Source organism: Conger conger, chromosome 9 (assembly GCF_963514075.1).
Source record: "Conger conger chromosome 9, fConCon1.1, whole genome shotgun sequence".
NCBI lineage: Eukaryota > Metazoa > Chordata > Actinopteri > Anguilliformes > Congridae > Conger > Conger conger.
In genome coordinates, this window is record NC_083768.1 from 12694479 (window position 1) to 12718499 (window position 24021).

Sequence of the window (24021 nt, forward strand, 5' to 3'; positions counted from 1 at the left end):
ACAGACACACACACACACACAACCAGAGACACATACACACAGTTGCACAAACAGACACACATACAAACACAGACGCGCACACGCACACGCCCACGCCCACGCCCACGCACACGCACACGCACACGCACACGCACACGCACACGCACACACACACACACACACACACACACACACAACCAGAGACACATACACACAGATAGGCCGGCCTGTAGCGTAGTGGTTAAGGTAAATGACTGGGACACACAAGGTCAGTGGTTCTAATCCTGGTGTAGCCACAATAAGATCCGCACAGTCGTTGGGCCCTTGAGCAAGGCCCTTAACCCTGCATTGCTCCAGGGGAGGATTGTTTCCTGCTAAGTCTCCTGCTCAACTGTATGTCGCTCTGGATAAGAGCGTCTGCTAAATGCCAATAATGTAATGTAATGTAGATGCACAAATAGATACACAGACGCACACACACAAACAACCAGAGACACATACACACAGATGCACACACACACACAACCAGAGACACATACACACACACACACACACACACACACACACAACCAGAGACACATACACAGACGCACCCACACACAACCAGAGACACATACACAGACGCACCCACACACAACCAGACACACATACACACAGACGCACACACACGCACAACCAGAGACTCATACACACAGATGCACAGACATACACACACAGACACACACACACACTCACACTTACAGATACACACACATGCCCATACAGACAAAGACACAGACACAGACACACACAGACACACACAGACTTCACGCTGGCAGCATTTTCATCAGCAGATGACTGCACCACCTGCTTGCTCGGTACCTAGAGCCAGGTGATGAGCATCTTTTCCCTGCGTATTTTAGCTCTTTGCTGGAGATGTCCGGGGTTCATTTCTCAGCTGAACGGTGCAAGAGCCATCCTCTCTAAAAGCCCGGCTCACAGCCATCTGGGTTCCGTGTCCGATGTCCGCCAGCACTCATCCTGGAGATTAAATCACGGAGGGGGTCAACGTTTCGTCCCCCCTGCTTAACGACAGGCAAAACTCCCATCTGTGCCTCCGTCAGCTACCTGCCCCCCCACACACCTCTCTCCCCCTCTGGGGGCTCCCAGCTGCCTCTGCCCCCTCTACCTGCCCCCCACACCCCTTTCCCCCTCTGGGGGCTCCCAGCTGCCTCTGCCCCCTCTACCTGCCGCCCACACTCCCCTTTCCCCCTCTGGGGGCTCCCAGCTGCCTCTGCCCCCTCTACCTGCCCCCCACACCCCCCTTTCCCCCTCTGGGGGCTCCCAGCTGCCTCTGCCCCCTCTACCTGCCCCCCACACCCCCCTTTCCCCCTCTGGGGGCTCCCAGCTGCCTGTGCCCCCGCTATCTGCCCCCCACATGCCGGGACGTCCAGTCAGAGGACACGCCACCAACACCCTTTATTTTAACGACGACCTTTTACGAGTGGCCGTTAAAAACAAAAAGCACCCTCTAATTAATGAAATGACAATATATTAAAAGAGCATGTGTGTGCAAATAGGCATATCTGCTTTGAGAGGAACTTTCTTTGATTAATCGCTCACCTTCACTCTCAGTGGAAAGAGCCAATGAGCGCACTCTGCTCTCCAGCACTGTTTCCAAGCAAAAGGTGTTTTCTAGTGGATCACGATTATTCAAAAAAAAAAACCCTCCCCAACTCCATTCAACTAATCGTACGTGCCAGCAGGGGGGCAAGACGGATTTTCTTCATGGGGCAGCCAGGTGGGGGGGTCACACTATGGCCTACAGTTATATTAGCCAATGATAATGCCATATTTTAGGTGGAAAACTTGGGGCGGCCAATCAAATTCCAGAGGTGGCCGGTGCCACCCTATTGGACACACCCCTGGTGCAGCTGTCCCGTGACAAATGTGAGCTCCTTACGGAAACAACATCACTTTTGTTTTAATCGATTACTTCCCACCAGGGGGGCAATAAAACATCTAAACCGTTTCAGTCAGAAGTGCATCACACTGTATCAGGCTTGACGACGCATCCTTCTCAGTGTTTACTAATTATAAACAGACGGTCGCTAATTGCACCCACCTGGTCACAATGGTCGTCTCCTGGTCACCGCCCCCCCCCCCCCCCACCTCCTGTTCAGCGTGGACTTTGTGGAGGCAACTCCCTCTATACCGGAGCCAGCTGACTTCACTAATTAACTCGACCTCCTGGATGAAGAATTGTGCTAATTAGTAAATCCAGGCAATTGGAACAAAATTCTGGGGTGGACTTTTATTTTCTGAAGCTGGACTCTCCACCTCTATAAGAAAACATTGGTGGTGTGTAAGGATACATCGGCGACGTCGGCCGAGATCGCACTGAACTTCACACGCTTGCACAGACTAATCAATCAAAGGAAATCGCAGGGAGGTGCCATCTATAAAACTTCAAACGCAGCTTCCAGAAAGCTGTCTGGTCCATATGCTCATTAAGTTGGGCTGACTGCTGTGCTGGTGAGGGGCTTCACTCACACAAAGAACTTTCTGGAAAAACAGCGGGCTATGTGGAATGACAGCCTTTCAGTCAGTCCGGATATCAAGTGCTTGCTCAGCTGTCATTTAAAATGGGCTCTGCCTTAACTATTTAACTCCACTGTAATGGGTGTGGGGCAGTGGGTGGAGTTACAGGACACCGAACCAATCAGAACTGTTCTCAGTCGAAGAAGGTCAATGATTGGTCAAAATCTGAGAACCATTGACAGCGAGTAGCTCCAGCCATTTCGGAGATCATGAAGCTCCTCACTCCCAGTGTTAATTACAAGACCTCAGTCAGCCGCGTTCACTGGCTCTCCAAGACCAAGCTCTTCTGCACGCAATGTAAATGACTCCATGAAAACATTTAACCATCCTGTAGTAAAGAAATGACTCTAGCATGAGTTTAAGAGCAGTGAGAACCCCCAGTTGAAATAATGTTTTTTTTCAGCCTGGATTTGATTACTTTTCCTGGAGTGACCGGAGGGGTACAAACCATCAGGGTAGAAAGATCTGTCTTATGAGTCTTTTCTACCCCTGCAGTTCTGAAATCAGAAGTCATAATTAAGCTCCATACATCTATTACAGTAAAAATTAAATCAATTTTGATGTGTTTGTAGTAAAAACGAGTAGACTAAAGAAACATAAAAGTCAGTTATTCTCTAATTTATGAATGAGTGACAGCTAGTTTCCACATGAAAAATATTGATTTGGGGTTTAAAATTCAACTAAGAGGCTTCACTACAGGGGACTCGGCGAGCAAAATATGAAGACAACCTGAGGGTGACAGCTTGGACGTGACGGCAGGAGTTACGCACGCAGATAAGCTACGGCTCCTGAACCAGGACCAGAACGGAGCGAGGCGCAGATAAAACAATCAGGAGAGCAGGGATTTCAGAGACGGAGCCAGTAATATCTCACTTAACATCAGCTGACCCGCGCCGGCGCCGGGAAACTCCCGAGGCCTTCGCTGGGAAGCCTCAGAGACTGGGAACGTCGGGAACGTCGCCTCTGCTCAAGAGGAGCGGGACGAATGTGTGACAGTCGCTGGGGAGACGGGAGGCGGCGCGGCGTTACCGGAAGAATCCGTCACTCTTTCGGTGCGGACGCAGGGGACCGGCTGGTCCCGCAGACAGGAACGAAACGGTTCACGTTCTACAGGGACGCCGGCGCTGTCCGATAGCGGAGAAGAACCTGTCTCTGTTCTGTGACTGACGAAACAATGGGGCCAGGGACCAAATTAAAAAGGCAAACCCCCCCCCCCCCCCACCCGTCCACCTCAGCCCTCCAGGTCCCCTCTCCTCGTGCTAACGTGCTACGTCCGTTTGGGGAACGCACGCCGTGTCCTTGTGTACCGGCACTCTGCCCCCCCCCCCCCCCGGGGGTGAACAGGTCTCCCCTGCTCCTCAAACCCCACGCCCTCCTCGGCCAGAGTCCGGGGGGAGGACACCCCGGTTCCTCTCCCTCCCTCCCGCCCTCCAAGGTGAGCGGAGCTCAGGGGGCTGTTGGCAGGCAGCTGCCCACATGGAGCCCGGCTGGCAGGCTCAGAGTGCACTAGAGCCCTCTCTGCTCTCTTCTCTTTAACCCCTCTCCCCTCTCCTCTCCTCTCAAAAAAGAGCTGCCCTACACCCCCCAACACCCCCCTGCCACACACACACACACACACACACACACCTTTAAAAAGAAACTGCTAGAGAATGAGGGGGGCTGGAAATAACCTTCACATGGCTGTCCCAGCTAGCTCATGCGTACAGCACTGTCTCGTACACACACACACACATACAGACACATATACACACACGCGCATACACACAGAGACACATACAGATACACAGACACACACACACACACACACACTCATACAGACACATATACACACACGTGCATACACACAGAGACACATACAGATACACAGACACACACAGACACACTCACACAGACACATATACACAAGCGCATACACACACATAGACACACACACACACACACACAAAAGTAGACATGTATATACACACACATACATACATAGACGCATATACACACATACATGCCCACACACTTGCGCACACAAGCAAGCAAGCAAGCAAGGAAGCAAGGAAGCACACACACGCACACATACACACACACCTACAAACACACATGCACACACATGTATACACACAAGCATGCAAGTAAGCACTCACACACACATACACACACACACACACATGCAGGCATGCAGGCACACACACACACACACACACACACACACACACGCAGGCACACACACACACACACAGTCCAGCTGTCCCCACAAAAGCCATCCCTTACTCACCACTCCATGCACCAGGAACTCAAACAGTTTGCTCTTGGTCGCCTTGCGGGCTCCCCCGCTCGTCTCCTCCTCCGAAGCCATCCGCTGAGCCCCCTTCCCCCCTTCGCTCCCGTTCTTTTGTTTTCCCCCTTTCCTCCTCTTTCTTTCTTTCTTTCTTTCTTTTCTCCCCTCGTGCCGGCTTCAAACCCCCCCCTCCCCTTCCCTGTACTCCACTTCTCTCCCTCCGCGAAAGCCTGCCTTTCAAACAGCCGTCCTTCGCTCTCTCCCTCTCCCTCCCTCTCTCTCTCTCTCTCTCTCTCTCTCTCCGGTACCCCCTCTCTGTCTCCCTCTCTCTCTCTCTCTCTACTGTGCAGCCCCAGCCAAATCTCTCTCTCTCCCTCTCTCTCTCTCCCTCTCCCTCTCTCTCTCTCTCGCACTTTCTCAGTTGCGCTGCCTTTCACAATCCCGCTGGAGGTGGGGGAGGGCGGGGGTCCGGCAGGGGGTTTCCGGCGGGCCCACGCTGGCAGCGCCCCGCGCAGCTGTTGCGTTCCATTGGCCGGCGAGGGCGTGCGATGCGCCGGGCGGTCGCCGGGCGCGCTGCGTTTGCGCGGCGCGCTGGGCGAAGTTTGCCTCGCTCCGAAAGCCCATCACGCCCGCCCGTCGCTGCTGGCCAGCGCGCGCCAGCCACAACCTCACCCAGGAGAAAGCCCTCATTCTGAAACGGGCTTAAAGGGACCACGTCACATTTTTACACTCCTGCCATCACAGCGCAATACCTGCCATCACAGCGCTGTTTATACGGCACACTTCCCCCCGCCAGTGGTTATGTTACGCGGTTCCACACAGCACGTCAGTTTAGACCAACTAATGGAATGTGTTCATTTGCAATTACTCTTTTAAAAAATAAAAATTTTTTTAAGGTCATCTAAGGCAGACGTTCAGCAATTAAAGAGCCCGGAACCAAGGTACACTGCAACTTAAATAGAGTAAATATCAGTAAAGACGCAGAACAACGCACTGAGTGCATCGCTGCCAAAAAAAAGGCAAAGTGCAAAGAAACACGACAAATTTCAAGTAAAAAAAAAAAAAGCGTTTGCTCGCAAACTCAAATCTTACGATTCTACAGTGATTTTGAAATGAAATTATCTAGGTCGTAGGCGTCCCGCTGCGCTCTCTCCGCGTCCCTTTGACGGCACTGTAAGCAGACGCTTGTTTCTCTCGGGGTCTGACAGTGCAGATCTCCCCTCTCTCACTCAGCGCGCCCGGGGTTTGATCCGGCATCAATCAACAGACAAAACAGGCGCTTCCGTCTGCGCGCGATTCCTACGTGTGTGAAAATTCAATCCGAGGCATTAGGGGAAAGGGGGGGCGGGAGGGGTTGGAGGCGCGGTCACACAGAGCCACTTCTGTAGCCGATAAATTAATATTCCCCGGAATATGAAATTTACACTCAAATGTCAAATGCTCCCTTGAACTCGCCCATCAGAATTTATACATGCGATAACCCACTCGGGAATCGGCGCAATTTCCATCGCATTACCTCAGCTCCGGAACCTTCCGACCGAACAATGCGCAGGGGAGAAAGACGAGTCCCCCCCCACCCCCCCGCCCCGCCGCCCTCCCCTGCCCTCCGCGCCCCCTCCTCAAATATTAATATGTCTGACTCCATCTGAATGACAAAAGGCTCCCCGGTGGTGGCAGATCAAAGAAGACGGCCTCTTGAGCAGGGCGATCGAGCACAAATCCTCTGCTCTCTCTCCGAGTCCAGGCCTTCCCACCGGCGGGAGGGACTCCTCCAGAACTTCATTCAACCCAACGCGCTTCCTGATGGCGGGTCTTTCTTTGGCCTAGGCCCTCGGTCTTACGCCAGAGCGAGAGGCTTGTTCTGGGGCGATACAGTGGCTTGATGGAGGGGGGGGTGCTGTACCCAAGCCAGTGGCTATCGGGTTCCTACTGCGGTTGGGTACGGGTGCTCTCTGTGTGCATGGAATCAGTTAGCCACCCGTCCTCGCCTTACGGTGTTCTTCATCCAGAGTGACATACCCAGCTAACGTTTTCACAATGTTGCTGCCACGTTACGGCAATGTTACAACATCGACAAAACATTCCAGCAACGTTGTGAGAACACGTTGTGCTAGCCGGGTAGGTAGTTCTTACCCATTCATTCCACTGAAGCAGCTGGGTGAAGTACACTATCCTTCTCAACGGGTGCAATGGCAAATGTGCGCCTTGGCTTTGGACCGAAATCTTTGTTCTCGTTCAAATGTTTTTACTCAAAAACCTTGGGTTGTTCGGATTTGAGCAAACCAATTCAGAACAGAACAACGAGTCTCACGCGGCTTCCAGTCAAAGCACATCAGGCCATATTCCCATCCCTGATCACATGACACCGACGGAGGAGTCCGCCCATCTATGACATCATCACAACCTTGAGCAGGTGTGGATCACTCACCGTGCCCGTGTAAGAGCTTGTTTTTCTCTTTTTCACACAATAACGGAAATTACTGGAAGGATGCGTGACACTATAAACAGTATTACTGAGTTATTACTCTTTGGAGAAAGTCCTGTGACATTAGATTGAATAGAAGTCTATATAGATTGAATACCAGTTTCATATCGTGATGCTGTGTGTCTGGTTTGGTTTGGGGAGGCTGTGGTAGGATTTCGGGCAGTAAAGGGGTGTCGGTGCAGTTTGGCATGGGCAGCATGTTTGCGTAAGGAGGCGGGCGGGGGGGGGAGCGGGGTACCCCTGGGTACTGAGTGGGGGGGACCTCGTTTTGTCGCTCCGCCAAGTCTGCAATCTGGGAAACTCTGGAACTCTGTGCCACTGGGTAATTTAATTACCACATGGAATTTTTCCAGAGAAAACATAAATGACTTAAGAAATATTGTGCAGCCATACATGCACTCGCATGTGCACGTGCACACACACACACACACACACACACAAAGGGGCCCACAAAGGCAGGGTCACAAGATTATGATCTAAACACAACTGCTAATGGAAAGCGTTGTGCTAAGTCTAAAGTGCTATCAGTTTATAAGAGCCATTCACATTTTGTGCAAAAAGGTAAAAACTGTACCTCTTACTGAGATTCCCAGATTATATAACGATCTGTTAAAATAAAGACAAACACAAGCCAGGGATGCTCAAAAACATCAATCCATGTGTTAACCAAACTCCTGGGGTTTCAGTGGGCGATTGTAAAGTTAGTCTGCCAAGGGTGAGTGTTGTTGACGTGCCCCCTGCTGTTCAAATCAGGTAAATTCAACATGAAAGAACTGGCTGTAATTTGGAAGACTTTCCACCAGAGGTCACTGCAGATCATCAAATAGGCACTGCCGTTCCAACAGTAGATTCAATCCAAGACTGAACACTTAATTGAAAATAATGTTGTGGTGCATTAGGCTTTCAAAAACATAAATTGCACATTGTAGTTCCATATTTTCTATAAAAGTAGCAGCAGCAATTAAGCTTTAAGTTTTATATATTAAATATAGCACACTTTTATAAACCAGTTATTCTTTTAGAAAAAGTATGCCTGATCCTACTTTTAGCCATTTCCTATGGCGCACGCAAGCTAAAACCACTGCAAATAAAAATATTATATTAAATAATTTTCTAAAACTCCAGAAACTTAATTGTGCCGCATGCAGTGAAATACTATTCTGCATGCTGATAAGGCCCAATGAGAAATACTGAGGCTTATCAGGAGTGACAACAATACAATTGTGTGTGCGCTCAAACCAAAACCGAAAGTTCAGACCGACCTGGGGCCTGCACCAGCACATAAGCTTATCAGTTTTACACAATGGAGGGGGGGGGGGGGGGGCAGCTGTGTAATCTGATCACAGATTAGCAAGACAAGTAACAATTCTCTTTTTTATTTTTACACAAGTACAGTTCTGTGTAACAGTTGTAGCTCTTAGTCTGTTACTGTATGCATGTCATTGTAATGTAAATCATATTACTATGTTATGTGCAAGCTACATTATCATATATCACTATTACGTGTATAGTATAGGAGTTTGCATGTTCTCCCCGTGTCTGCGTGGGTTTCCTTCGGGTACTCCGGTTTCCTCCCACAGTCCAGAGACATGCAGGTTAGGCTGATTGGAGAGTCTAAATTGCCCATAGGTATGAGTGTATGAGTGTGTGAGTGAATGGTGTGCCCTGCGATGAACTGGCGACCTGTCCAGGGTGTATTGCTGCCTTTCGCCCAATGTATGCTGGGATAGGCTCCAGCCCCCCTGCGACCCTGTTCAGGATAAGCGGGTTAAGATAATGGATGGATGGATGGATGTATAGTATATGTATTAGACACTCAGTGAGCACTTAGGCATTTATTAGACTTATTTTAGACTTCCGCTGCCATAGCCTATCCACTTAGAGGTTTGACGTGTTGTTTGACGTATTCTCTTCTGCATACCACTGTTGTAATGTCTGCTTATTTGCATTACTCTCACCTTCCTGTTAGCTTTGACCAGTCTGGCCCTTCTCCTCTCACGTCTCTCATTAACAAGCCGTTTTTTCGCCCGCAGAACTGCTGCTCACTGGATGTTTTTTGGTTTTCGCACCATTCTCTGCAAATTAGACTGCCGTGCATGAAAATCCCAGGAGATCAAACTACCCTGTGTGGCACCAACAATCATTCCACGGTCAAAGTAATTCAGATACGATTCTTCCCCATTTTGACATTTGGTCTGAAAAACAGCTGAATCTCTTGACCATGTCGGCATGCTTTCACGCATTTAGTTGCTGCCACATGATTGGCTCATTAAATATTTGCATTGACAAGCTGGTGTACAGGTCCACTTAATAAAGTGACGGTATGTATCACTATTATATACATTGTTTGCATTAATAATTCATAACTACCATGGTGTAATGCAGGGACCCTCAGTGCAGACAGGAGACAGAAAGGTGATCGCTCCGTTGGTCTGTGCCACAACAGAACATTGGCATTACAGGTGAAGCTCACACTGAGAAGCTTCTGAAACATAATCAGGACCTACTGATTGCCCATTCATTGAAACACAAACGATTATTTCTGTCTGTTGCTGGGTGGATTCCAGACTATATTAAATTAGCATAAAAACATATATTCTTGACAGGTTTTGACATGCTTGCTCACATTGCATGCACATTTGCTTACATCCAGATAAAAAGGCACTTTATCAAGAGTAGATGTACATTTAGAGGCTAAAATATATTTACATCCTCTGTTCATATCTTTAGCAGGATTTTAAAGGGAGCAAATGAGATAAGCCACAATGCTTTAGGGTACAGAACTCATGCACACAGAACCCAGAGTCTCCCACCGTTACTCAAAATACAGCAAATAAATCTATACAGTGAGTGGGCGGCCATTTTCTACAGGGAGACATCGAATTATTATGTCATTCTTCCAGTCTCACACTGAAATTGGGTTATGCATGCAGAAGCAGTTGATGAAACAGGAAGAACAAGGGCGGTTTTGATAACGGAGAGTTCAACTGCGCTGGGGAGGGCTGCACTGCCTTACTGTTTTCAATCACATTACAATGCCTGATGAGAAATTCAACCAATCAGTGGCGGCACTGCACTTTAACACAGTGTGCCAAAGAAACAGCGGGAGAGAGAAAAATAAATACTGGCCTCAGGTAACCGTGACAACTCCACATGGCAGAGCCGTGCCAACAAAAGGATTGGACAATGAGGGGTGGTGGGGGGAGGGGGGGGGGGGTGCTGTGTGTCGGAATCCCCCTTGTGGGAACCCGTGTCTCGTACTCCGACGCTAACAGCACCAATTGGCGATGCCCCAGTCAGTGAAAGGCGAGGGGGAGAGGCAGGGTTTCAAAGCCACCGGTGGCCAGAGGCGGTTTTCATCGGTGAACTGGCTGCTGTTCAGGCAGTGAGTTCCCAACCCTGTTCCTGGAGATCTACCACCCTGTAGGTTTTCACTCCCAACCCTAACAAAGCACACCTCATTCAACTGCTAGAGCAGGGCTGCCCAACCCTGTTCCTGTAGATCTACCATCCTGTAGGTTTTCACTCCCAACCCTAACAAAACACACGTCATTCAACTGCTTGAGCAGGGCCGCCCAACCCTGTTCCTGGAGCTCTACCATCCTGTAGGTTTTCACTCCCAACCCTAACAACAACACCTCATTCAACAGCTAGAGATCTTGATCTGCTAATTACTTGAACGAGGTGTGTCAATTTAGGGTTAAAATGCACAGGATGGTAGATCTCCAGGTTTGGGCCTGTACTGGGAGCAGAGCCTGGGTCTCTAGTGTGGCCTAGACCCATGGGAGGCACCCGGTCCCTGGCTAGTACAGGTAGAAGACCTTGGGGGTAGGAGGTGTAGATGTAAATCTCTTAGATCAGAGTCTAACATATGTATATATGTCTGTTCTGGATGAATAAGTGTGCTACTGTATGTCTGACACACATGTACTGTATGCTTGTGTGTCCGCTAATGTTTCCCGTGTTTTTATGACGTGTCCTTGTGTGCCTGTTTTTCTGACATTTAAAAATTACAGCCTAAACTAAACTGACAAAATTGAAATAAATGTAGTTTTACAAAGAGGCACATCTATGAACTTAATGGTCAACCTTGCTTATCGCTTTCATCAGTTTAATTCAATAAAAGTGAAACACAATTCAAAACGCACACAGAAACAACATTTAAAACGAGCATAGCATCAACGAATAGCATCAACCTTATTGTTTAGAAAATCACCTAAACAATACCAGATGGATTTAAGCAAGAATACAGATTTAATTCAGCAAGGTTTTCCAATACACTGTGACAAGGCCTAATATCCAATAACCTTCAACTCCTCTGTGAACAGAATTAATATGAATTGTATATGGAAAAACAACCAAGCCGACATCTGAAGGATTCTGCATTGAACCACAAACAAACTGCACCTTTCTGCAATTATCAGAAGGCATTTTCAAGGATACACCATTTCACCACGTACAAAGAAGTAATACAGAAACGTTGTACGGTATGTTTCACGATCCATACAGGTCACCTGTCCTCATGCCTTCTAATATTACACATCCCAACCAAAATGGCTGGTGAAAAACGGATGCAATCAAGAAAATTCAGCAAACTAGTGTTATCCAATTATCCAAGGACAGCTAACTCTCAGTGGTGGCTTGCACACTAAATGCAGAGAAGGCAACGATGCGAAAAATCACTAACTCTGATAGCAGGTTACCTTCCGTCACTGCATGGTCGACAACAGAGCTGCCCAATCCTGTTTCTGGAGACATAACCTGTCGTCACATTCCAACCCTGCTAATCAGGAGTGCCACGTTAGGATTGACATTACAACAAACAGGACGGTAGATCTCCAGAGGCAGGGTTGGGAAGAACTGGTCTACAAACCGGCCCAGGGTAACGGAACATAATTTCCGCAGGGATGCGGACGTCCGTTCGGTACGATGGGATCAGCGCTCAGATGTCGGGCCCCAAGCTAATCATCCTTAATGGGAGACCACACGTTATGTGCAGACAGGAGCCCTCAAGCAATCGCTTTGATTGGTCCGTGAGGACTTAACGGGCATCGGTCCTAGACAGGAGAAATTGGCCGGCGACTAACCCCCGCCGTTCCTGCAACAGGGAGAGCCAGGGCTGGGTAGAACAGCAGACTGTAATGGAATAAAGTACGTTATTATTAATTATGATATTAATGTTTTTTGAGTATGGCGTGGGGGGGGGGGGGGGGAAAGTGCCCTGCGTGGCCTCACGCTGCAGCCGGGCTCTCTGGCACACGCTGTACCCCTCCTGGTTGCCACGGCGCCCGCTCATGCTCAGTGACTCCCGACGGCTGGCTCCGGGCCAAGTGCCTGGAATCTCCCAGGCTCCGCCCCTGTCCCGTCTCATCCGACGCCACGGCAACGAGGACACACAGGGCCCGCGCTTTCACACACGCTCGGACAAAGATCGGAAGAAGTTAGGCCGAGCCCTTTTTATAAGGGCGTGTGGTAAACACTAAGAGGGACGTTAACGCTGTAGATCAGGAACTTACGAAAGCTTTGGGGAAGCAATTTCCTTTCTTTGCAGCGATGGTGTATTTTCTGATGTTACAATGAACAGGCTCTGTGCTGTTAATTCTGCATCCGTTTGCTGATACCTGCGTGGTCCAACGTAATATGAGAATACATTCCATTTCCCTACAGCAATAGACTGTAAGCTGTGGTAGTTTCATCCAAATTAAAGCTTTGAATATGCAAATTATACTTTCGCATTCAATTGATGTTAATGTACTGGCTTTTGGCTTTAAAAATCCGAGTAGAAATAATTTATTTTAGAGTTATCGGAAAAATCGCAATCAGTTACCTACAATTTCCTGCAGCTTCAGAATCAGGTAGAGGATCTGGTGAAAGCAGAATTCACAGAGAGGCTGGGATTGCTTTGGCAAGCTGCCCACGAGCGGTGAATAGAAACTTGGAGACAAGTGAAAAGATTGAATCGGGAGGGTTTAGAAAAGCCCTAAATCAGGATGCCTGTGTTCTGACCTGCTGTGAGCAGATGTGGACCACTCTGAATAAGGCGGGCGGCACACAATGGCGTGGGCCAGTGGGGTTCAGGCGAAGGAAAGTCATTTGCCGTCCATCACGCAGAGCTGCTGAATGAAGCCCAGACCATGGCAGAACGGACTGCTTGCGACTGTAAGGTCATTCTCACATCTGGCTCGGACTGGAGTTCGAACCTGAGAGCGTGCAAAATGATTTTTTTGTTGTCGCTAGTTTGGCTTCCCCCTCAACCGGTTCAGATAGTGTGTCACTAATGTCCTTCGTGCATGAGTCCACTGTCGCTTCCTGGAATTTGGGTGGATCGATGCCGATCGATTTTGACCATCTATGCAAACCAGCAAGCCAACCTTAGAACACTTTGGACAATCAAACTCCAGCAAACTCAAATTTGGAGACCAAATGTACTTGAATTCACACATGGCTCAGGCAGTAAGAGCAGTCGTCTGGCAGTCGGAGGGTTGCCGGTTCGATCCCCCGCCCGGGCTGTGTCGAAGTGTCCCTGAGCAAGACACCTAACCCCTAAATGCTCCTGATGAGCTGGTTGGTGCCTTGCATGGCAGCCAATTGCCGTCAGTGTGGTGTGTGAGTGTGTGTATGAATGGGAGAATGAGAAGCATCAATTGTACAGCGCTTTGGATAAAGGCACTATATAAATTCCAACCATTTACCATTTATTTGTGTTTAGAAAACAAGCCCAGTACGAAAGACTCAAAATGTGAAGTACTTTGTAGTTTCCAAAGGAAAAGAGAGATAATTCAGTTTTCCGTCAAGCCAGAGGTGGAAATGGGTTAGAAAAAAAAGATCCTGCCATGTGCTTCTTCCACACATGAACTTCCAGCTCATTTAGCCAATTAGTTGCACCTCATGGCTGGAGATTTGTGCTAAATCAGCAAATCCAGGTTTCAATTCCAAGACTTTTTCTTTCTGAACATGGATTTTCCAGGATAATGGAAACAAAACACATTTCATTCTGGCAGCATTGGTGTTGAGGTGCTTGGCTGGTTGCTTGGTTTCTCCCATGTTAAAGGAATCATTGCACAAACTCACGATCATGAGACTCACCACTGTGGCCATACAGTGGGTTAAGATTCCTCTTGCGTCCTGAATGGCAGATGCTTTTCAAGGCAGGTATATTTCCTGATTTCTGTAACCAATGGCGGCTGGATCTTTTCTCTGTGTCCCATCAAAACAACTGCGGGGGGGCGTAAGGGGAATCGTTCTGGAGAAAAAGTCAAGCGGAATCTCAGAGAGGTTACTGTACACGGCGGCCATGTTGGTGTCCCATCCCAAAGGTGCCAACTGAATTTAGCTCCTTTTCAAAGAAACCCGAAGACTCCTAATCCCAACGTATGTGTGCAATTCCAGTGCCTAGTCCTCAAATCTTTTTAGTCCTTCTCTTGAAGAGCCCCTTCTGGGCCCTGGGCCATAATAACAGCTGAAAAACACGTGGCGTAACTTTCAGAATTTCACCAGGGACCACTCAAGGAGGAATGAAAACACAGGCAAACTGCCCTGGCATTTTCACAAATCTGTCAACTGAAACGGTGGGAGTTGGGGGGAGGAACAGGGAGAGCGTATGTGCATATGAAAAGTATATTATCATAAATTGATATCCTGCAGTCACCCTCATTAGACAGTATCTCGACAGGTCAAGAGGCAGCATTAGGTAGGCTGTTCCCCTGTGTGGATTCATTCAGTACCTGGGGGCACTCATAGCAGCCATCTCTGAAGTGTCCGCTGTCATCTCCTGACCTACATTAGTTTGCGTCTCCTCTCCACCCTTGTCCTGACCCAGTACTCCAGCGCAAATGCTGTACCAGCATGACTAAGACAAAATCCTGGGTCAAAAACTGGAAACCACACCACAGATTAATTGCAACACCATGTAAAATCCCTTTGGAGTATTTGGGGTATGACGAAATGGTGGTTTATACGAAGACTGTGGCGTTTTTTTTAAACCAGTCATGGTTCACAAAGTTATGAAGGGTCACGGTTTTTAGGGTGGTCCCTGCTCCGGCTGTAGAAGGCTCAGTATATCACCCTGTGTAAACTTTGTATATTTTAAACTGAATAGCATGAACAGTATGAATGTACTGAGCTTGTTCATACCCAAAAAGATTAATTGGCAATTAAACCACAGCAAGCATCCTGCTAAAAAGTCCACATGACATCGCAAGCCTATCAAAAACCTGTCTAGTGTGGCCTTGACGGAAAATTCTCCAGACAGAAACATTTTATAGAGCTAAAACATTTTTTTAACAGATAAAATGTTGACATTTCACATACAGCACTCGAGACACTACTGAGTGCAAACAGACGACAAATCCTCCTGTTCTTTTTCCCACCAGAACCCTTGACATGGGCGATTTTCATAAAAGCACAGATTTAGCCTGATGGCTGACATGAACAGGTCTGTGGACATTCGACATTCCTGCTGCTTCTGAAGGACAGAGGAGCCTTCTGAGCATTCTGAAATTCCACCCCGACGTTTTCGCGAATTCGTCAATACCTTTGTCACTGAACGCAGGCGATTATGTTTGAGCGCTTCGCCTCTGTCTTTCAGGAAACAGTCGACAGAAACACATAATAAGGCCAGCATCTGAGTTAGAATAGACAGTAGCCAATCCCTTCCAAAGCAAAGAGAAAAACAAATGACAATCTGTTTTTCTACCAGCACGCTCCTGACCTAAGGACATGATGAACTCCTGTCTGGAAGAGAGTTCAAATCCTGGGTGAGACATCGCAGCCATTCTCAGGGGCCAACGTCCTTAACCTGATATTATTCAGGAAAGAACCCAACCTGAGTTAAATAAAGACCTCTGGGTACTAGCATATAAAGACAAAAGTGTGAATACAATTAGTGCACAAATACGATATGCCAGTAGACCTAAATCACGTGACCATTTTTGCCCAGTGACCGTGTGATGCGTCTGCCTTTAAGGGTGGGCTTGTCATATCACCCGAGAGATGACTGAAACTGGCTGCTGATTGGCCAAGAGGATGTACGTAGGTGAACAACGGGAAAACAATAGATTTGAAAGATAAGACGAGAGATCGAGCGTCTTGTTGAAAACGACCGGAAAACATGGAAATTAATCTGCAAATCCAATAAGTTTTATCAATTATGAATTCATATCGATATATCAATATACCGATATTAATGTATCAATTCCAAATTTCCCGCCTTTGAACCCACAGTTTGTCTGTTCATGCTCCACCTTCATCTGTCCATTTACCAGAGCACGGAGAAGCAGGTCCTCCCTGTTTAACCGGATGACTCTGCATTCCACCAGTTACGCTCCGACGGACATCGAGTCGAGGAAGGGCCCTTCCTCTGTAGCACACAGACGCCCGACATCTCTCCCCACCTGGTCGCTACGGCAACCTCACCATAGGGCCGCCAGTCGCTGCCTTAACTGGCCCGTCTCCAGACCATAATAATGCCTTAACAGCACAACTCCCGGAAGCCACAACATGCATAACTCCCCAGTGGTGACTGGGGAAAAAACTAAACAGGTCAAAGACTGATTTCATTTAGCTGCTTAAAACACATCAAAATATGTTTCATTACAAAACAATTAATGGTACTATTTAAAGGGCCCAAAAGCATATAAAAACTTTTTTTGTAAATATAAAATATTTTTAATATTTACGATATATATATTTACGTTTATATTACCAAACTTGCAAATAACTATTTATCTCAGCGACATTAAAGTTGGTAGAGAAGAATACCCGAAATAACATATTTAAAATGACGGATGGAACAACATGGGATCAATATTCAGTCAATCGATGGTGACTGAAGGTCAACCATTTTGTGCATTACAAAAGACCTGTTTTCAGGAAATCGTTCAAACACAACAAAGCATATTACGTATAGTACTTCTACATGTTTCATGCGAGAACGAGCACACGAACCCAGTTCCTTCAAAAAAAGCAAAAAAAAAAAGAACGGCGCGGGGCTTTGGGAAATTTCCGGAAAAACAAAGCGCAGCCATTTTTGCCGCCAGAAAATCTCTATCCCACCAAATAAGGAAGCGCTCCCATTGTTCCATTCTCGCTGCACGAAATACCACACACAAAGCAGTCCGCTCCACACTGGGGTGACCTAACACAGAGTCTTCATCTCCCTCCAGGTTGACTAAACTTCATGAAGCTCAAGTGCATATTCAAGGGACTCAGGACAAAGGTTTTTTTGGATGGGGGAATCTCCTCCAAACACGATGAACCACACTGTACGGTATCGACAGCACTCCATGCATAATTATAGAGTATAATTCTTCTTTAAGAAATCTTCCTAAGCTCATAAAAGCAGAATAAAGAATTCAAATAAAAATAGAATAACAACTCAAGGCTCTAAATTTCACTCCGAATTGATAATTACAGAGTGGTAGGATTACATTTTAGGGGCACTGCAGTGTGCCTTTAATTAAATGGTTCAGCTTCACTAAATCCAACTGCATATAATTTCTTATATAAGAAATAAGATGAGCAATTTGTTGTGTATAAAGAAATCAGGTAAATAAATTAATAATCTATCACATAATAGGCCTGATATAAAACAAAAGGAACACGGTTAACATGAATTTCTCAGAAAAACAACGTTCCTTCAGCTGCGTAACGGTAACGCGGCAACGCCGTGCGCTGCAGTAGAAATCATCAATTATACGATAACATTATTTTTCTTTTACACGAAATGAGTACGCCGGGCGCCAAAGTGAGTGAAGCGCGTTATGCAAGTTACAAAGAACACCTGCGCACTCGCATTAAATGCAAGGTAAGGACAGGCCCAACTGGGGGAGATTTCACTGCAGGAGGCTCTGTGATTTCTTTCCCTCCGCCGGCTCTGTGATATGTGGTGCTGTGCACTCCTTCTTTCTTCCTTTCTCTTTTCTTTCCTGCATTTCCTCTCACTCCCTTCTCTCCCGCTCTCTCTCTCTCTCTCTCTCTCTCTCCTGCTCTCTCTCTCTCTCTCTCTCCAGCAGGACCGGGGACTTCCTGCTCGTGGGCGGCGAGACGGCATCAGAATCGGTCCGTGGGGGTTCCCCCGCCGCTGTCGGGATGCGGGTTATCCGTCATGTATCTGCGCGGGAGGCGCGATAAAAGGCTTTCGGCGGTACAGGCGGATGAGAAGCAGGGGGGAGGGGGGAGGGGGGGGGGGGGGGGGGTTGTGCGCGCGGGGGATGAGATGAGAGTCTCTTTGTTGCTCACTCATCCCAGACGCGGCGGCTCAAGGCAGCGGGTGGAGGAGCCGCGGTTTCCCCCAGAGACGCCCGGGCCAAAGCGGGGCGGGCGAGGACAGCTCAGAGCTCACGCTTTTTCAGATGCGTCCATTCCCTTGGCGGGCCTCCCCACCGCGCGCTCGCGGTGACTGATGAGGTCGCACGGAACGGGGCCTCGGCCGCCGGGTTTCCGCGCACACAGCAGCTGTGCACCTGAGAATGAGGTCAGGCCAGGCGGGCAGGTGTGTAGATACAGGTGCTCCCGTTCCGCCGTGACTTACAGGGCTCTCAGCATCAGCGTGGACACTATTTTGGTTCACCTCAAACCACCCTGCAAATATGGGTCAAATATGTATTTGTTTTGAATTCAATTACTTTTCTGCACTCAACTGATCTTGTCTGGTGCCAACCGAGAGGACTTTTTTGAGAGTATTTCATAGGTTCCGGTACACCAGACAAGCTTAGTTAAGTGTAGAAAGGCTTTTGAATCCAAAACAATTATGCATTTGACCCAGGCCAATGCTCACAATGAAAAAGCCATTTTCAGGCAACAGTATTGCACTTGTTTGTTTGTTTCAATTTTTGTGAAAGTGCCACTATTATGAAAATTCACAGATTTTCCTTGAGGTGCTTTTTCCTTGTTAAACTACACAGAAGAAGCAAATAACGTTTATTATCTCGTAACAACGGAGCACGCCACGGTCTGCAATATATCAGACGGTAAGTGAACCGTTGGTTCTCGTCCTCAATGTGCGGATGCGGAGAGAAATGGGTCGGCAAAAAGACCTGAGCGACTCTGACAAGGGCCAAAATCGTTATGGCCAGACGACTGGGTCGGAGGATCTCCGAAACGGGGTGCTCCCGGTCAGCAGTGGCGAGTACCTACTGACAGGGGTCTGAAGACGGACAAACCATGAACCGGCGACAGGGTGTTAGGCGCCCAAGGCTCATCAAATGGTAAATGGTTGGCATTTATATAGCGGCTTTATCCAAAGCGCTGTACAATTTATGCTACTCATTCACCCATTCATACACACACTCACACACCGATGGCGATTGGCTGCCATGCAAGGCGCCGACCAGCTCGTTAGGAGCATTTAGGGGTTAGGTGTCTTGCTCAGGGACACTTCAACACAGCCCGGGCGGGGGATCGAACCGGCAACCCTCCAACTGCCAGACGACTGCTCTTACTGCCTGACCATGTGTGCCCTCATCAAAACTCGAGGTCAATGAAGGCTATCCCGTCTGGTCCGAATCGACAGAAGGGCTACTGTGGCACAAGTCACAGAAAATTATGAGAGGAACGTGTCACAACACACAGTGCACCGCACCCTGCTGCATATGGGGGCATGCTGAACCCTGTCCACCGCCGAAAGCGCCTACAATGGGCACGCAAGCGTCGGAACTGCACCTCGGAGCAATGGAAGAAGGTCGCCAGGTGTGATGAGTCCCATTTTGGTTTACATCACGTGGGCCGCCGTGTTCACCGTTCGCCTGGGGAAGAGATGGCACCAGGATGCAGTGTGGGAAGAAGACAAGCCGGTGGAGGGAGTGTGATGCTCTGGGCAATGTTCTGCCGGGCATTCATGTGGACGTCAACTTGACACCTGCCACCTACCTAAGCACCGTTGCAGACCAGGTACACCCCTTCAGGGCAACGGTATTCCCCGATAGCAGTGGCCTCTTTCAGCAGGATAATGCGCCCTGCCATACTGCACAAATTGTCCTGGAATAATTTGAGGAACATCACAAAGAGTTCAAGGTGTTGCCCTGGCCTCCAAATTCCCCAAATCTCAATCCAATCGAGCATCTGTGGGACGTGCTGGAACAACAAGTCCGATCCATGGCAGCTCCACCTCACAAATGACAGGACTTAAAGGATCTGCTGCTCATGTCTCAGTACCAGGTACCACAGGACACCTTCAGAGGTCTTGTAGAGTCCATGCCTCAGCGGGTCAGAGCTGTTTTGGTGGCATGCGATGGATCAACCGCATATTAGGCAGGTGGTCATAACGCTTTGGCTCATAGGTGTATACTCCATGGTTTTTCCCATGAGAGACCTGACCGCATCAAGTTTATCAAAATTATCAGTGAAAACCAAGGCCATTGTTTGCAAGGGAAAATGTGTAATACTGCATTTATGCAAAAAATCTGGACTCCTTTGTGTGGTTTAAAAAAAAAAAAGTAACACTTCTTGAAATATCTTCATCGTGCTGCCATCTGCAACCATTATCCAGCCTGCTTATTCCTGGTCAGGGTTGCGGGGGTGCTGGAGCATATCCCAGCATGCATTAGGCCAGAGATAGGACTACACCCTTTGACAGGTCGACGATCCATCACAGGGCTATACTAGGGCTTAACACGTTGCACTAGATAACAACCTTAATGTGATTACGAAAGAACATTTAAATAACATTTAGGAATAACTACAACTATACATTTCCAAGGGCGTACTGAGCATGTGCATCCCTTATCATCCTTATTGAGCTCCCTTTCACAGTTTTTTCATCACACTTAAGATATTACTAACAATGGCAATGACTAACACAGTCCTGAGCTCCACAGATGTATTTACATTATGCCTTGATAGCAGTAGCCGGGTTAAACACAGCACCTTAGCATCCACAACAAGGTACTATAGCCAGCCATTATTTGACTTTGTAAAAGCCACAGCAGCATTTTCCTGTCACCGCAAAAATAAATCACACTTGATTGTAAACAAATATGAGCTATGTTTTCCAAAGCACTGGTCATCTTAGAATAGCGCGGAAACTCATTAGAGTATGGTGAAGGATTTTTCCCAAAAGAGAGGATAACTAATAAAATACTTCAGTTTGTTTTCTCGTGAGTCATGTTTGTATTGGCCTACTTGAGCCTTGTAGAAACACGGCATAATACCCTGCCGCTCAAAGGAAGCAATATTATTAATTATTTGCTCCCTTTGGAGTAATGTGAACACTTTTCATTACCAAATGGGATCCAGAGCTTATTAATCCTTTGAAGAGCATGTTTTTTTTGGAATGTTCTTTTTTCTCAATTCTAAGTTAATGTTCTAGAACTTAAATGCTTTCAATTAGCAGTAATGGTTGTTACGTCAGCATTACGATATTCAGATCAGGCTATTTATGATCTCACACCTTAAAGGGTTAACCACATTGTGATAGGAGAGAGCAATTTGCAATCTTACTGTGCGACTGAACGAGGGGCAGAGGATAGGCGCGGGGAATAAAACCGTGCCAGCAGAAACACACAGACAGTAATACTGTATCTTCGCAGGCAGCGAGGCTACAGTATTTGATTGGGACATTACTGCTGAAGCGAAGCAGGGGAGCTATTGGATAAGAGCTAATGAGTTCATTCATCATAGGTGACATCAAGCTGCAATCCACATGATATGAAATGCCTTGCCATCCACAGACCAAGTTCCTGAGAAGAAGCGTGTATCATTTGGATATTATCGCCCGACTAGAACGGTTGATAGGTTTTTCAGTGCAGGAGGCAACTGAACGCGCACACAAGTCACAAATCACCAGCACAATGCCCGTTTAAAAATGTACGTTGAGACGGGGAAGGGCGTCTGACATGTTGAACATTTGGCACAGGCGGGGTGCAGAAAGCGTTTCGGCGGAAGGAAATCGCATGCCCCTTTGGAATTTTACCCGCGACACAGACATTTCTGCCTGCATAACCGCTGTGTTTTTTGGACGCCGTCTTGTTTTGCTCGGGGATTTGCGTCTATTGGATTTTCAAGGCCGTAAAAACATACCTACCCATTAAAAACAACACCACACGCACACCGAAACGCATCATGTCTGCTTTCACGCGCACACACCCGCGGCAGCCTACAAAGTTTATTTGTCTGATGTCTAGCCTATGTCACACACGGTAGACTCCCCGTGTATAATGATCCACTCAATCTGTTTAAAGAAGACGAGAAAAAAAACAAAAAACACATTTTGTTAGAACTGAATTTCTATATGTCAACAACAAGCCATATGCAGGCGATGCACATCCAAATGATGAAACAAACGCGACTGCTTAGTGGTGCATTGGTGTTGGAATCACAGCCGTCTGCTTGAGCATTAAATGCTAGGCTAGACAAGTAGGGGAGAGGGAGGGAGGCTGGGGTGATGACAGTGGAAGGTAACTACGGGTGGCGTGGTTGTTGTCTGGGGTATTTTGTTCATCAAGTGTCCGTTTCAGAGCAGTAAAAGTGGATAACACCTTATGTCGCCAGTGCTCCGATGAAAACGGGGAAAGATGTGGTGGGCAGTCTGGGGTTAAAAGGGGAAAAGGTGGGTGATTGTAGGCTACTACAGCGCAGTAGCCTACATTTTGCTAAGTGGGTACAAAATACACTAATACGAGTAAAGAAACTCGTTACATCATCATGATACTGACACAAAAATTCAGATAAAAATTCAAATTCAACGTTTGCTATGTCGGATAAATAAATATTCCAAAACTGACAGTTTCCCCTCATATGCATGTATTCACGCTGTACAATTTATTTTACTCCGTGCACAACACGCACAGCAAACATCCAGCCAGAAAACTCCCCGGTCTTATTCTGGCTGGCGGTCAGCCTGACTGTGCCAATGTGGGCTGGGCTGCGCAGCATGGTCTTCTAATGGTGGACAAAAAACAATTTGCGTTGGAGAGACCAAAATTATTGACGGGGAAACGGTTATTAACGCTCGGAATGCGGTGCCGCGGCAAAACTCCTACCTTTCTGTCCATCGCTGCAATGCAGTCTGCTGTCTCGATGTTGTGGCGAAAACCAAAAAAAAAAATGTAATTAAAGAGTCTCTGTCCGGCGCACTAGTTCTGAACTTCCTTGCGGCTCGAGATTGTGATTCTCTCACACTCCCCCCTGGATGTTAGCACGGGTAGACGGATGCCTGTTGGCTCGGAAGGGGCCGAGTCTGGAGGATGGAGCCGGGCTCTGACGAGGCTTAGTGCGGCTGAGGCAGCGGCGCAGGCGCGGGCACTTGGAAACCGATCAATTCAAAAGAGGATTAGAAGGGAGCGTCGTCAAATTACCCCGGGACTGTAAGTGCTGTATACTCACCACCAGAAAAATTCACAGTACGATGGAAAGATCTCTGTTTTTCGTAAAGTTCGCGTAGACTGGAAACAACATATACACAATTCCGCCGATAAACTCAAAACCTTTATGTCAAAAATAACGTGTTAGGGGGTGTGCACAAAGTACCCGGACGAATTAAACCGTTTCATGGAGGTCGCTGAGAGTGAGAAGCAAGTTGTCCTTTAAGCACTGCTGCACGAGTCAAATGGGAAGGAATGTTGTTGTGTTCAGTGGAACACAAAAACACAATGTCCACCGAACTCAGTCAAATGGAAAACCCCAAAATGGTAGATCCTTTTCAAGGAAAAAAGTACATTTGGGGGGGGGGGGGGGGGAGTCACAGGTCATACCCCACATATAGCACCAAGTC

The 24021-nt window shown here is 47.7% G+C and overlaps 1 protein-coding gene across 4 annotated transcripts in view; it reads right to left on the bottom strand.

Annotated features, from left to right (window-relative positions):
* Positions 1-23439, bottom strand: part of LOC133137588 (SWI/SNF-related matrix-associated actin-dependent regulator of chromatin subfamily D member 3-like) — a 63211-nt gene extending 39772 nt beyond the window's left edge. For 2 of the 4 annotated variants that reach the window (XM_061255927.1, XM_061255924.1), the window contains exon 1: positions 4826-4945. In XM_061255927.1, coding sequence (XP_061111911.1) covers positions 4826-4906 — 81 coding nt within the window. In that variant the 5' untranslated portion in view covers positions 4907-4945. Of the gene's footprint in view, positions 1-840; positions 1000-4825; positions 4946-23290 lie in introns of those variants that run through there. The other 2 variants (XM_061255928.1, XM_061255925.1) reach the window with 2 other exon arrangements.
* Positions 23440-24021: the final 582 nt, after the last annotated feature.